Source organism: Gallinula chloropus, assembly GCF_964237585.1.
Source record: "Gallinula chloropus genome assembly, chromosome: 5".
Taxonomy (NCBI): domain Eukaryota; kingdom Metazoa; phylum Chordata; class Aves; order Gruiformes; family Rallidae; genus Gallinula; species Gallinula chloropus.
In genome coordinates this window covers 50,253,370-50,268,588 of record NC_140090.1, presented here as the reverse complement: position 1 = coordinate 50,268,588, position 15,219 = coordinate 50,253,370, and the positions used below count along the sequence as shown (strand labels likewise).

The 15,219-nt window shown below is 45.3% G+C and overlaps 1 protein-coding gene across 1 annotated transcript in view; it reads left to right on the top strand.

Annotated features, from left to right (window-relative positions):
* Positions 1-15,003, top strand: part of RNLS (renalase, FAD dependent amine oxidase) — a gene marked incomplete at its 5' end in the record, with an annotated part of 72,246 nt that extends 57,243 nt beyond the window's left edge. The window contains 2 exons of the mRNA XM_084264869.1: positions 9,850-10,025; positions 14,602-15,003. Of these exons, the coding sequence (XP_084120995.1) occupies positions 9,850-10,025; positions 14,602-14,754 (329 nt within the window). The 3' untranslated portion in view covers positions 14,755-15,003. The remainder of the gene's footprint in view (positions 1-9,849; positions 10,026-14,601) is intronic.
* Positions 15,004-15,219: the final 216 nt, after the last annotated feature.

Genomic DNA, 15,219 nt, shown 5'->3' with positions numbered 1-15,219 from the left:
CAGAGGAGACGGCCCAAGGGAGAATTCACCCATCCTCATCTGCTTGTGTATGTGGTCTCAAATCGCCAGCACTGAGAATAGTGAATATTACGGGATTGTAATGGAATTAGAAAGTACAATGAGGGAAATGGAAACCATATTATTTGGGGCATTTTTTTACAAAGAAATAGAAACTACCAGTGTTAACATGTACCTTCCTCATTGAAATTACCCTCATATTGTGGGAGAGGTCCGTTTATATGAGTGAGTTTTTCCAGGAAGAACAAACTGAATACCTTCACAGGGCTGGGACAAGCTGGGGACCAGCAACTGAAGATGATTTCTCTCTGTCAAGACCCTCCTTGTGACATATAAGGTCAACCAGCCACCTTGTCTGTGCTGTCTTTCCCACTGAACTTGCATTTTGCAGATCTTCACTTTGTTCCAGGAAAAGTAGCGGTAGGGAGAGAGTGGTAGATGTTAGCTGAAGCGGTATTTCTGGCTGATAGTGCTCAAGGATACTGCAGCCAAAGCATTTGAAGTTCCTTTATGCTTGTTTTAGCATGTAGGCAAGCATTTTGCATTTGTATTTTCCTTTCCATGGTTCTCACTGACCTCTGGAACATTTCAATGGGCACGGCAGCACTTTGCTGTCCCTTCTTTGACGCCTGGTTGGTTTTTTTTTCCTATGTGCACCACTGCTGATGTCTTAACACCGTTCTCTGCTCACTCATCATTCTTCCTGTTCTTCCATTCTTCACCCTCGATTGATCGTAATTCATCTGAAGAGGATGATGGTGACAGTGAAAAAGCAAGTGTTCTGAGAGGGAAAGCAGGAAAGCTCAGGCTGAGTTGTGCGTTCGGTCTCCTGATTGAAGCATCTGAGGTCTTTCAGGACAATCATCCACCCCAAAAGGCCATCACCTTCCCCAGTTGATGCCTGAATGGTCCTGCTTCCATCATTTTTCCTCTATGATATACGCTGTCCCTCTGTGTTCCATTGCGTGTTATTTCTCAAGCGTCCGCATGCATCCCTCCCTCTGTGGCAGGAAGTTACATAGGAAGATAGCCGTGCTGCCCATCAGACATGGCTGCATGTGTCCTCAGTGGATAGAGGGGCATGGCCCCCATTCTCTAGGCATAGGTGAAAATGATTAATGGATCAGGCACCAACAGAAATCTGATTTTTCTGGTGTTTCTATACCTGCTTTGGTGTAGCCATAAGTTACGGAGGTTTTATCTGACCCATGTTACCACCTCAGATGGTAACACTTCAGTAAACGACATTAAGCCACATAGACCCTAAGGAAGTGCTTCTAGCTTTCTGCTGATTGCTAAACAGGTCGTTATACAGAAAACAGCTACTTGTGTGTAAGGCCTACTTAAAAGAAGTAGGCGAGCCCTCAAAGGCCAGAGGACAAAGTCTCACCCTCGCTAGGAACGTCCAAACTGTCCTTTACATTTGTGTGAGATGTGGTAACTCCTGCTATGACCCATTCAGTAAAGCAGGCATGTAAAACTCTCTCTCTTATGCAAGTTTCACATTTTACCAGTGAAACACCTGAAACAGCCATGTTATAGGTATACAATAGGAAGGGCCTCAGCGGAGCCAGTGAGCTGCCATCTGTAACTCCGTAAGCCCTAGCCATTGGTTGCTAGCCTCTTCTTGCTAGGAGACACGGCGGCATCCCCTCCCTTTTTGTGTTCTCCTTAACTCCTTTGTGAGAACTGCCCAAGGGTTGCTGGTTCTTCAGACATTGATGGCATAGTGTTGTTATTTAAATCATGGCGTTTCATTCAGCGCTACTCTCATCAGCATGTCCCCTGGACCTCCGTGATGCAGAGCAAGCTGGGTGACCATGGTGCCTTTCTGGCAGTGCAGGTGGGTGAGACAGAAGAGCATGACTTCTCAAGAGTTTGGTGGTTGTCTGCACCGCTAGAGAGGAATACAGTCTTCTGTGATGGACTCGCCCTTGCTGCGATGGGGAGGAGGTACCGAGCCTGACACGCACATGGCTGAGTCTGCTGGGGAAGGCACCAGGGAGCCCTGGCAGTTCTTCTCTGCAGCACAGCATGCTACCTTGAGTTGGTTTGATCATGACCTAGCCCAGTTCCTTACTGATAATGATGCATGACATCTGTTTTCTTCCTGATTTATGTGGAAGAGTCAATAATAAAGCTGTTTCTCCAATACCACTGGTACCGGAGTAATCTGCCTCTGAGCAGGAAGGCATTCTGCATCAGCAGAGGATGTCAGCTGCTGTTCATGAAATCGTGTCTCCATCTGCAGAGGTAATGTACTCCAACGTTACATAAGGAAGAGCCTACAAGAAGTGTATGTTGAATTCCCTGCACGGTATGTATGAATATTAAATATTTGTGTGATTGGCTGCCTTAAACACCCCATCAATATTTATAACTGGTCGGGGGGACAGTGGGAATTCTTCGGTATAAATTATTTCAAGCCTCATTTCTGTAGCACTGCAGTCTTTGCATCTCTTTGCATTCTGGAGGACTAAAGATAGATGACATAAAAATGGAAGCAGTTCCTTTCTTTTGCTTCAGGATTGCAAGGTTATATAATTTAAAGGGAAGATTCATCTTACAGGTTTTCATTTTCAGGATCTGTGTAATCTTCAGTGTCCTTTGTAATTTTAAAATACAGATTATTTTATCTTCTCAGTACTGAAATAAGAATTTTAGAAATATGGAAGAGTTAAAGAGTTATTTGGGGTTTTGCTTCATTACATGGCCAACTGCTCTGTAATCCCCTGCCTGCCCTGCCTGCCTTTTAGGAGACTAATCAGAAACTCCGTGTAAGCCTAGTGAAATGTTGAATTTCTGAATCTAAGAAAAGTTAGCACTGTTATTTACATAGACTCTTCCAAAATATGCCTTGTGAAATAGAGGAGGTCTTACTCCAGGGAGAATATGGGACTTTAGGAACCACGGGAACTGCTGGGGTAGCTCAGGAAGCTTGCTAAGCCTTTGCCAAATACCAGCATGGCATTTCAAAAGCAAAGCTCTATCTTTCTTGCTCATTTGCCAGGTGTGGTAAAGTTAGGCATTGTTCTTTTTTTTTTTTTTTTTTCCATTTTAGATAGAATTTTATGTGGTCTATGTGTTGACTTCTCTTCCGGCAACATGCCAGTCCCTCCCAGGGAGCAGGGATACAGTTCCAGCCCATCTGAAGGTGTCCGGCATCTCTGCTGCCGAGCAGCACTTCCTTTGGAGCCCAGCTTCTGGTGTTTGCTTGGTGTGGCAGTGATGAAGCCCTTCCCAGGACTGCAGCCTATGCTGCCTCACACTTCCCCACATTTCAAATGTGCTTCAGTCCTGGACCATTGCAGTGACTTCTAAGGTGGAGGCCGGTGAGCCCCTCTGAACTCCCCATCCTTGGTGGGCAGTGTGTCCCTTGCAGTACAGGATTCCTTGCTTCATGATGGCCCGCAGACGTGATTTTATTGTTTGGACAAAGCCATCTGGCTTCTGCTTTCTTGGAGATAGTAGGATAAGCTATAGCTACTTCTCCCCATTTTTGCCAAGTCTCTGCGGTTTGCTGCATGGGCAGTGTTGAAGGGCAGATGGCCCTTCTCAGAGTACCTTTTGCCATTAATATAGAGCACTGTGCTCTGTGCTCTTCTTGGCACGTTGAAATCTATGTTATCCCCCAGTTCCTCCTCTTCCACAGTTACTTTTCGACCTGTCTCTCCCAGAACAAGACAGATCCCATCCTGACTGTTTCCCTAATGAATCCTATGGCTTTTGTCAGTGGGTGAATTTGCCACCAAGTCTTTTCATCCCACCGCTACACTTCTAGCCTGAGCAGCTTCACCCAGAACACCACGCTCTTCCACCTCACTATTCTGCCCTACATGAGTTATTCCAAGCTGGAAGCCACCTTTCTGGCACCAGATTGCTCTTCAAGCCACTGTGCTGGGGAAGTGGCCCTGGCCTCTGTTCTCTGTGATCTTCTCCAGGGAGTCTTTTATTAGCCACATCCTTTTTCTGGGAGATAATACTCCTAACAGGCTTAATCCCGCACAAATTCCCACTTGTCAGCAGGCTGTCCTTCTCTTTGCACAGCCTGTGTGATTCCTCCATCTGGGAATTAGTGACGGGTGTGGAGGCAGTTCGAAAATGTTAAGAAGCTAATGGCCACCTTCTCCTGCTCTCAACCTAAACACCTTTCCCCTCACTCCCAGGTCAAGATCCAGCTCCCCCAGAGAGTTCAACTTGGGGAGACTTTGCTAGTGCTTAATTCACAGTCAGAGCTTGCTGAAGTGCAGTGCGCAGTGAGCTTTAATTGCTTTCAAGCGGGCTGTCCTTGACACCATTTCCAGACAGCTGATGTGTCCTCTACCTCTCTCAGCTTCTACTTTGTGCTATTCAGTGTTGTCACAGGCTTACGCAAACCCAGAAGGCTCCAGCTGGAGGCACCAGGTTGGGGGTCTCTGGACTGACTCTACTCCCAGCAGAGCAAATGGCACAGCTACAGCAGGTGTTCAGGCACAGTCCATGAAGATGGGAACTCCACCACCACGCAGGGTCCCATCCTAGGGGTGCCCTACTTGTACAGGATGGGGCTGGATTCTCATGTCCAACGGGGGTTGTCCTTTGTTGCCTTTATGTCCATTGACTATTGTCCTGTTGCTTTGAACTTCTAAGATAAATCTGTTTCTGTCATCTCTGTCACCTTCCCTTTAGGATACAGAAGATGCAGCTAGATCATCCCTTTTCCAATCCCAATTTAATTCTGCATTTATTTAATCTCCTGTCTTTTCAATTCATCCATTTTCCTTTTCTATTTACTTGGTTTCAGACTCGCTAAGAGGGGAAGACACTGTTGATCAGACAGACAGTGCAGCTGGACTTTGGTCTGAAGTGCTTTGGTGTCTCCCATAAGGTCTTTGTGGACTAGGCCTGTCTCAGAGGGGACTGGTGGAACTCTGTGCTTTCAGACAAAAAACCTGGGATTTGCTCATCCCTACTACTCTGCTCAGACGTTCAGGCTGCTCAGGATAACTGCATGTAGATAGCGATGGTGGCCAAGACGTGGTTGTGGCCAAGACATCCCAAGGAGGGTGATGGTGTTAAATCTGGGACCCACATTAGAGCCTGGCTCAGCCCCTCTTTCCTTCCCCACCAGCCAGTTGCTCCACGGTCTGCAGGGTCTGCGCAGGCAGGGGTGTAGCAGCTCCTGTGGAATCTTTGCCATCGTGGACAGGATGCTGGGCTGGATGGGGTGATGCGCTAAAGATCTTGCAGTTCTTTTCTGTTTATGTGGAAACAAAATGATTCTTGAAAGGAATGTGTTTATCCTCACGTTCATCCCTTCACATTCACTACCTGCCTGTGTCAGGCCTGTGCGAAGCATCAGAGCAAAAGAAATGAAGGGCAGAGTGAATAGAACTTAGCACAGAAACAAAAGAAACCTGTAGTTATAGTGCTGCATCTCAGGGAAGAGGAGAGCCTGAACCTCAGGCACAAACCGCGTCAGTCAGACTGCCGCTGCTGTACAAGATGACTCTGGCACTTTTCTCCCTGGCCGCAGCCTTAACAGGGTCTCAGCACAAAAAGCTGCTTTCCTCCTGGTTATTGGGGTTAACAGAGGCAGACTGGAGGGGATGGGGGACCAGCACCCAGCGCCTGCAGCCAGTGTCACCGCTGTGGCAATGCAGCAGCATGCTCGGGACAGAGGAGAGCGAGCTGGGTGTGAGCTTGATGCTTGTAGGTTTTCAGCGGGGGTCCCTCAGCAACTGCGGATGCTGAGGGCACTGCCAATGCTGGCAGAGTGGCTCCTCGCTCATTAAGTAGGTATAAGCTTCAGCCAGCTCCGCCGTCTCACTCCAGCTCTGATCTACCCAGCGTCTTACGGCTGCCACCGCATCAGCTGATCGGATTAATAGCTGTGCAGCTGGGATGAGAGGGGGAGAGAACTGGGAGCAGATGAAAGCTTTTATGCTGCTTCCATTTGCCCTCAGATCATTACCCCGAGCATTGACGAGCATTCCTGGGCTTGCCACATCTCCCGTACTACTTCGTCATCTGCTAGCATGGCCATGGACGGCTCGCATCCTTGCCACAAATAAAGGATATAAAAAAATATCTCATGAGGAGCACTGCCAGAAGCCCTCATTTTTAAGCTAGACGCCTCTTGAAATGTGTGTGGAGCAAAACGATGGGTTAACTCCTGCAGCAGCTGAAGAGTCGTTCATAGCCAGCTCATCAAGGCTGAGATGCCCCTATTGCTTTCAGGGAAAAATCTATTTTAAACTCCTTTCTTAGCCAGTGTTTTTGCAGAAGAAAGAAAGGGCTTGAGGCTAAACTTGATCCTCGCAGGCTGCATATTTCAGTACTGGAAGGCTGTGACTCAGTGGCCTCTGGAAGCTCTCCAAGCTATGAGTAGCTCAAAGGAGGAATTAAAAGCTCAACGAACTGCCTGTTCTCCTGAAACTTGTTTTGTACATGCTATGGAAGAGATGAGAGATTTGAAAGAAGGCGGTCCTGTCCAAGAATCATTGGCTATAACAAGTCACAGCAAGCAATGAATATTTATTTTATTAAAATGCTTAGACATCTTTTAATGAGCCTTTTTGCCAAGTTTGTGTGGAAGAATTTGCCAAATACCATGTACACTATAATAAATCCCAAGGTACCTAACGAGCTTCTCCACTTGGTCTTCTGTCCCTGACAGTCTCTATGTAGAAACGCCAGAAGACCTGTTTTCTCCCACAAAATGGAAGGGCAAGGCTGAGCAGTGCTCCTGATGTTTTTCCAGACAGTTGGAAAAGCTGATGTGAGTGGAGATACGTCCTATGAAACCAGGGGGTGGTAGGAAGAAAATCCCAGGAAGGTGAGTCTGAGGCTGGGTGTTAGACTCAGGCAATGTGTTCCTCAGGGATGAAGGTTGTCCCTTTGGCTGAGTCTTTGCTGCTAGGCAAGAGCAGTCCTTGTTTCACTCTACAGTCGCCATCCCTAGATCTGCCTTATCCCCATCCCAAATCCATCTGGGAACCTCTCCGTCCCTGATGATTAAGTCTTGCTTTCAAGCCCAAAAACACAGGAGAGCAAAATCAGCATCTCAGATGAAAACAGGAAACTAACTCAAAAGTTTCTGGACACTTCAGGAACTCACCGAGGAAAAGAGCTCCAGTACTTGCTGAAAACCGAGCTTTGCAAGCACAAGTGGGTGAAGTGGGTGACCTTCTGCTTGTAGGAGCACTTCACTTGGAAAAGGAGCACTTTGAGAAGAGGCAGCACCATGGCTTGGTCCCTTCCGACATGGTCTGTCAGGGTACATTCCTGACCACAACCAGGAAACATCTTCCCACCTTTTTTTGCCACATTTTCCCAGTTTTTCAAAGAAGGGCTTGGCTGAGCTGGCCCACCAAAGAAGGATCCTTCCAACTGAAGTTAAAGCCGTTGCTTTCATGTTTGCTGTGGGTGCTAGGACTTGGTGCTGCTGCACCTCAGTAGGTATTCTGAAGTGATCAGCCCAGGACAGAAAGCTTATTGTTGCCTTTGGAAAGCTGGAATTTCTCATTTTCTCAAATGGGATCCCCAGCAGGATGTGCTGGACATCTCTTCACCAACTCAGCAGAGAGAAAGATTTCTATCAGGTTTGGTACTTAACAGCCAGAACTGGTCAGAAAGTGTTCAGTTGCCCCTGTCTTTGTGGACTTCTTGGTCATAAAGTGCTCTTTTGCTGGAACTATTATTTTTTTCTAGGATAATTCAAACAAAGGTTTAGCCAGGAAAGTCCTTCTGTGTCTAAAAGAGGGAATTTCTGGTTAACAGAGGGAGAGGAAATCACTTAATTTAACAATCAGATCGGTGAGTTTTGGGTCCCAACTGAAATATAGCAGAACCCAGGTTGCGTCCCTGTTCCGGCAAACGCATCCTGCTCATTGGAAACGGAACAGACCCAGCAGGAACACAAGGATCTGCTATCTCCTCATCATGCCTTGGCATAGGGAAATTACCGAGCCTGAAAAATCCCCTATTCTAGGCAAATTATATGGCTGCTAGTTGTTGGCTGTCCCAACTAAGTCTGTATGGTGACAAGCCTGAAGTCCCTTGCTGCAGAGAACCTACAACCAGCCATAGCCATGATGAACCCACAGCCAGTCATAGCCGTAACGAAGCTTGGCCATTTCCAAGTCTGTTGGGATGAATGTCAGCACTTTGGCTGCCTTCAGTTCCTCCCTTGGCACTACACTCTGGTTGATTTTTAAGGTACAACCTACAGAAACGTAGAGTTGTTTAGGTTGCAAAAGACATTTAAGATCATCAAGTTGAACCAAGTTGTACTGCAAGTTCACACTCCCCAAAACATGCATGTGGACAACCACACGTGGGCTTCCTGGAAGCTGCTAGAGCAGCAGTCTTTGGGTTGAGTTCACTTGTGCAGGCCAAAAAGAAGCGCTGTTTTCTCAAGCCAACCTGCCCTGCCTTTCGTTCCCCTTCTCCCCCTCCATAAATATGAAGCATTGGTTTCATTCTAGCCTTTCAGCTGTGTGAATACTTTTGCAAAGCCAATATGCAACCAGTAACAGAGGGAGCAGATGTTTTTACAGTAATGCAACAAACACTCTTCTTTTTCTGTCTTTTGCCTTAAAGATGACTTCTTACCTTGTAGTGATTTTATGTTCAAGTCTTTTGCATTCTGGTTTGCAGAGACTGTCCCCTTAAGGGAACATCTATTTCAGCCACTCAAAGGAGGAAGAATATAAATTAGCCTGATACAGGTGGGTGAGAAACGGGCTGCGGTGATGCAGCTACTCACACTTCATGGCTGTTTGGACAGAGGAGGTGACTTGCTGGCAGAGCTGTGCCATTGCTGGTGTGGTGGTTTGTGTGTGTCAGGCTTACAGTGCCTGTGACTGTGATTTGTTTGCTTTAAACCTGTTGGGCACTGCTGGGCTCAGAATCACTTTGCGTGTGTTCATGAAGCCCCTGGAGATCGATCCCACCAGTGGCACCATTTGATTGCCACAAATAATCTTCCATCCAAATAAAAAAAGGTGCATTATCCAACAGTGGAAGGATTATCACGCGGTTGGGCAAGCTTCAGCCTTTGGTAAAGGGTTTCCCCTTAGCCCTTGCCAGTGCCAGCATGAGTCCCAGCCACAAGCATAGCTCTTTAGGAAGCCTCACTGTCCTGATTCTGGTCCGGCCAGAGCCAACCTCCCCAGGCAGCCAGCCCAGGTGAGCTGAGTTAGCCTGGGCTGTTTCCATGCCATGTGACATCACTCTCCCATAAAAGGGGCTGGTTGGAGGAGTCTGGGTGTGACCAGGGTGTTGGGTTGGTCCTCATATCTTGCAGTACTCTGGGTTATCACCATGTGTGAGTGTAATTTGTGGCTCTGAGTGTGGTGCGATTGTAGGGACACCACTTGTTGCTATATGTGGACTGCTGGAAGAATTCCTAAAAAGCCCTGTTATGTGTTTCTTTTTGGTGTTCTCTTTTGCTGGTTTGTTGCTCTCCTTATAGAGCCTGTTGACCAGGAGTTTAAAAAAAAAAAGGGTGGGGAAGGGTTTGCTTCCAATATGTTCCCTGCTCCTTCTAGCTGCTACTTAGAGAGTATGGGAATGCCTTGAGGTACCTCCAGGAGACCTATGTGGAACTAGGGTTATTGCAGTGGGAAAACTGTGGCAAATTGTGCAAAAAGCCTGGATTTCTTTGCTGTGCTTCTTGTGAGCAACTTGTGGTATTATTCCTTGTGTTCTTTTCCAGCTGGAAGAACAGGGTGGTGCCACGGATTTTCCTTCTTAGTGATTCCTAAGCTAGAGGCATGAATGTCAGCATGTGGGGAAGGCAAGTCCTCATGAGTGATCTTTCAAATGCATCTCTCTTCTTTATTTCAGAGTCTCCTGAAATAGGTCCCTCGGTCGTAATTCACACAACAGTGAGGTTTGGAAGCGAGCACCTGGATTCAGACCCTGCAGAGGTGCAGCAGTTAATTCTCAGTCACCTGGAAAGGATTTTGCCATCCCTGCCTAAACCAGCCAGTATCAAGTGTCAGAAATGGAGATACTCTCAGGTAACTGGCAGTGGGACTGGTTAGCTGGGAGGATGCCCTGTGTATCGCAAGACACAGGATATCCTGCGACCCAGTGGTTTTCACACTCGGGGAGCAAGAGTAAAAGGGGATAGTTGCTTGATGTACACAATACATTCCTTCACGTAGCCATGAGCAGCGTCCAAGGCTGGCCAGTGACAGCCGGATTATTTCTAATCATCTTTTTTTATGCAGTGGACCTGGCTCAGGGGTAAGCTACGCAGCACGCCCAGTGAGAAGGGGCAGGAGCAGTGCACAGGAAGGAAGTAAATCTCTCGTACTTTGGTGGGATTTTCGCTGGTATTTAAAAGCATGACTCAATCTGTCTCTTCTGCATCCGAAAGTATGTGATATTATTAGCAAAGTTCCCACCCTACCACAGCGCTGCAGAAGTGCTTGCCTTCGGACATACTAATTGTCACTGTTTGATTTGGCCTAGTTCAGTTTAATAGCACGTTATGTGAAAAATATTTTCAAAGTAAACTACCTAAGGGTAATAATAGCAAAATGTGTATATTTTACAGACCTCTCTTAAAAATCCAAGGAAATTGTTGGCGATTTCCTAAAGCATTGGAGTGTATCTACATGTTTACCCAAAGCCTCTTAAGATAAATTACATTGGTGAAATTGAATGTGGAAGCTGATGCAAACTATTTACTTAAAGCAGTCCCCTCAAAACTTTTCCTCTTGTGAAGTCTGGAAGAGTTATACTAGGTGGCTGTTGTGAAGCCTGATCATAGCCCTTGACCATAATCCAATTTAGTAACCTGGTCTCGTTAGCACAAAGTTTATTTTTCTGTGAGTTAAGCATTGGTAGCTTGCAAATTGCTTTCCAGTTCATAGTATTTATTCTCAGTTGTCATATAAATGTCCTCAGCATAGGTTTTAGTGTTTCAGATGACTCATACAAAAATCATGGTATGTTTTACATGTTCCTCTTTATCAGTTCAGGGTGGGTTTTTTGCTAGTAGCAGTATATCTGTACAGTTGTTACTGTTAAGGCATCTTTTTCTGGTTGTGACTTCTGGCTTTTCCTTCTGCATAATCTGTTATCTTTCTGCTTGAAATCACTTGTGCTCACAAGAGCTGCAGGTGGTAGGGAGGAGAAGAATGGGATCTGTCTCCAAGAGACACCTGGTTGACCAGCTCTGGAAAGAGCTCCCAAAACAAAGTGGAAGTATTTTTAAACAGGATTAATACACCCTAGATGCTCTGCTACCACAGAGTTCTAACAAAATTTGTCAAATCCAGCTACTTTGGTTTTGTGTGCACAGAGAAGGTTTAATGTGCATTTTCCTTGCACTACTTGCACGTTTGGCATAGTGTCAGAGATGGTGTATGAGCATGGGCATAACATACAGCCTGTTCTGATTTATTTCACCATCAAAATGTGGATAAGAGGGGAAAAGAATGGCAGCAGATGCTTTACTACTGAATAATTTTTGAAGTCTCAGTTGCATTCTACCAAACAACTGTGCTTTTTGAATGCTGGCAGAATTATGACCATACAGGATTTACTATAACCTTGTACCTATTGCTTCACCTTTTAGAGGTAGGTGGAAGGAACTCTTTATTTTCCACAGTTGTTTCAGAGTTGTTGTCCTCCTAAATCACTAGGGCTGTGTCCTATTTAAAAATCACATTCAGACATCATGCTGCTGGATGATGGTCTCTAATTTTCTCAACCACTGTACAGTTTCCTGCTTTCTTCTCTTGCCTCTGCTGCCTGTGATCAACCAAATAAACCCCACTGGCTTCAGCAGTTGCCTGTGCTTTATGGCTGTGTCACAGGAGGAATTATCACCAGTCCTTAATTCTGTGGATGGATGTCAATATGTCTTAGATGATTGCAAATAAGTCAGTGTAGGTCAGATCTCTTATCTCAATAAAGAGATCTTTATTGCCACCCTGTAAAATAATCACTGCTTAAATTAAATATCTGGGCCAGAGCTCCCTCTTTCTCTTAAAGCTGTCTTTACTTTCAATTATAATAAGCTCTTGCCACAGTAAGCAAAGAGAACTGATAAGATGGGTGCATCTTTCCCCTGACTCTTTTAGATGGGATTTATCCTACTTGTTAATTAAATCCGGCTGTAATGTCCTTCACATGGCCAAACACAATCCTGGGATTAAAATGCAGACATTACAGTTATCCATGGCAGATAAGGGATTAGGACTTCCAAACTTCTACTGACACCACTCAGCAGCACAGCTGCAGTTCTGGATCCCCTGCTTTAATTATGATAAGATACTATTAGTGTTCAGAGCCAACAGCTTCCCAAACCCACCCTGTTTCCCTGACAGAGTAATTTTATATGTATATGGGATACTGGGAAAACACAGAATCATAGAAATGGGACCACCTCAGAGGGGACTTCAGAAAGGACCTCTTCAGTACCTCTGCTCAGAGCAGAGCTATTGACAGCACTAGATGACCTCAACCAAGACTTTGTCTAGCTGAGTCTTGAAGTCTTTGAGGGTGGAAATCCAATAGGCTGTGCCATATAGCCATGGGCAATTTGAAATTTATGTTGGACGACACTTTCAGAAGAATTTGAAGTGGGGGGAGGGGGATTGTTCCATACCATAGTCCCCCCAGTCACTATGTCTAAACTGAGGCCCTTTACTATGTTGAACATGCAATCTTGCCACACAGGTGGAAAGATGTAGACTGAGACATGAAATATTGATCCAGTGATCAGTATGGCAAACCAGAGGCTGGTTGTTAGGGCCAGCATCAATAAGCACTGGATGATCAAGAGGAAAGGACATTCTGAGAGCCTCTTTCTGCTAAACCTTTCTTCATTGTTCAGTGACCTCGACCTGTAAGAAAAAATTAGGAGTAAGTACTGACCTAAAATTAGTCTGAGAGAGATGATCTCTGTCTGGATTTACTATGCATCACTCTTCTGTTAAGCTGAAAAATGGAGAATGGGTTGCAATTCTATGAGCTCGTTTCAGATAATTACCTCCTTTACACAAATACAGCCAGTAACATAAACATGGGTGTTCTGCAGCTGATCCAAACTTGGAAATGGCAGATAATGGCATTGCCATGGCTGGGTGTGCATTTGAGTCAGTGGAGAAGTCCTCTGGCCAGAACAGGATGCCTTGGGCTTTAGGTCTTGTTCGTTGAAGCCAACAGTTGTGCGATGGGTTACAGTAATGGAATCCAAAACTTCTTTGGACCAAGGGCAGAAAGTCAAGAAATTACAGGAATAAAATTGTGCTCTGTGCTTTATGATATCTGTGGTTTGATCTCTATTGCTGCTCCACTGCTGTGCTTCTGTTCCCTTTTTTTCTGATTTGTTTGGGTTTTTTCCTTCTCTCTGGCTTTCTAGATAGTTTTTCCTCTTTTTCAACATTGTCTTTATGGGTCTTGTTTTGTCATTCCTTTTCGCAGACTATTTCTTCCCACCTTCCTCCTGTGGTCATCATCAAGCTGTCCTGCATCTTATTACAGTCTTTATGCCTTCTGCCTGAGCCTGCCCTGCTCTCATGTTTGCCTTTAGGATAGTAGTGCTGCTGCCTTGTCTCCATTTGAAGATTCTTTGGTGCTGCTCTGGGATGCACTGATTTAGTACAACATGGGCACTCAGGCTTTATATGTAGGTTTGAAACAGGCTAGAACAACATGTGACAGCCATGTGTGGTAAAAACACCAGTGTTCTGTGTTTTTACGCTGATGTTTGACACACATTGGTGTCTGTCATAATTTGCAATACCAAAACAGGTCTCGTTCTCCCTGAGAGTTTTAGGTAGCTTCACATTAACAACTGCTGGCCAAAGCAAAGTCTGTTCATCTTTAGAAACATTACACAGAGATGTTCAAGAGCTGCCACTCCACAGATACAAGTTAAATTTAGGGTATAGTGCCAGGGAAATTATATTTAAAATGGATACAATATGTGCATTGAGAATTACAGGTATTTATCAAAGCAGCCTTATTCAGAACTTGTCCCGTGCTACTTACAAATAAAGTGTTGATTGTATCTCTGGGAGCATCTAAAAATTGTTGTGCTGCTCAGATGAAAATGGAGGCCAGTGTAGCAGAGCTGGAGACAGGGTAGATTGTCCCAAGGCTGTACACATGCTGGAGCATGAAGCATGGGCAAGTGATCATGACAGTTGTTATGCCAAGTCCACCTCACTTCCCATCCAGGAAGGTCTCCTGGTCAACCCAGTCATGTTGCAGGCTCCCTTTCCGTTGTTGAATAGAAAGGGTGTTGCAAGCCCACCTTTGGTGATGTCAGATGATGTATCTTCATGCCTTTTGGCTTAGAGATCTCCATGCATCATCTGTCCAGGGTCAGGTAATTCACTTCTGAGGCAGACTGAGAACAAAACAGGAGGTTGCCGCAAAGTTTATCAATATCCACAAACAGGAACAATTGCAATTATCTAACTCTAGAAGATAAGTATATTACTATGGTACTTTGATAGTTAATGCTTGGACCAGTGATCTGGAATGGGTGCTTCATATGAAGGCATGTTTCTCAGCAGGGAACTCAGGTAAACAAAATACTTTTCCATCTCCTTGTATGCTTTTCTTTTTCAGGTTACTAAAGCTGTACCAAATTTTCCAGGACAAATGATTCTTCATACTCAACCTCTCCTGATTTGTGGGGGTGATGGATTTACTCAGTCCAACTTTGATGGCTGCATAGATTCTGCTATGAGACTTGCAGAGGCTGTGAAGTCTCATTTATAGCAATTTCCAAGTCAGCTGCTAAACACAGTTGAGATTTATGATGAACTTCACTATTATGGCTTGAATTCTGGATTAGCCTTAATATCACTGGCTTCTATCTTGCAAAATTAAATAAAAGAAGATCCATTGGTGTGCTGTAATAATTGTTGGGAGGGAATTGAATTTTCCAGGATCTGTACTGAGAGTTGTTACTTTCCTTGAAGTAAAGCTTTTCCTGGCTCTAGTCTGAGGCACCGAGCTCCTGCAGTCTTGCCAGGTCTCCTGATACTTTTACAGGGCCATGAAAATTATGTCAAGGAGAGGAGCCTGACTTGAAGCAGCAAAAAAAAAACCCCATGGAGCTGCAGAATTTACTCCTCCTCTGAGCATTTGGAGCTCTGGAAGTGACAGAAGGAAGATGCACAATTGATCCCAGAGCTTTCACACATACATGTGGTCATTTCTTCCAGTGCAGATCAGACCTGG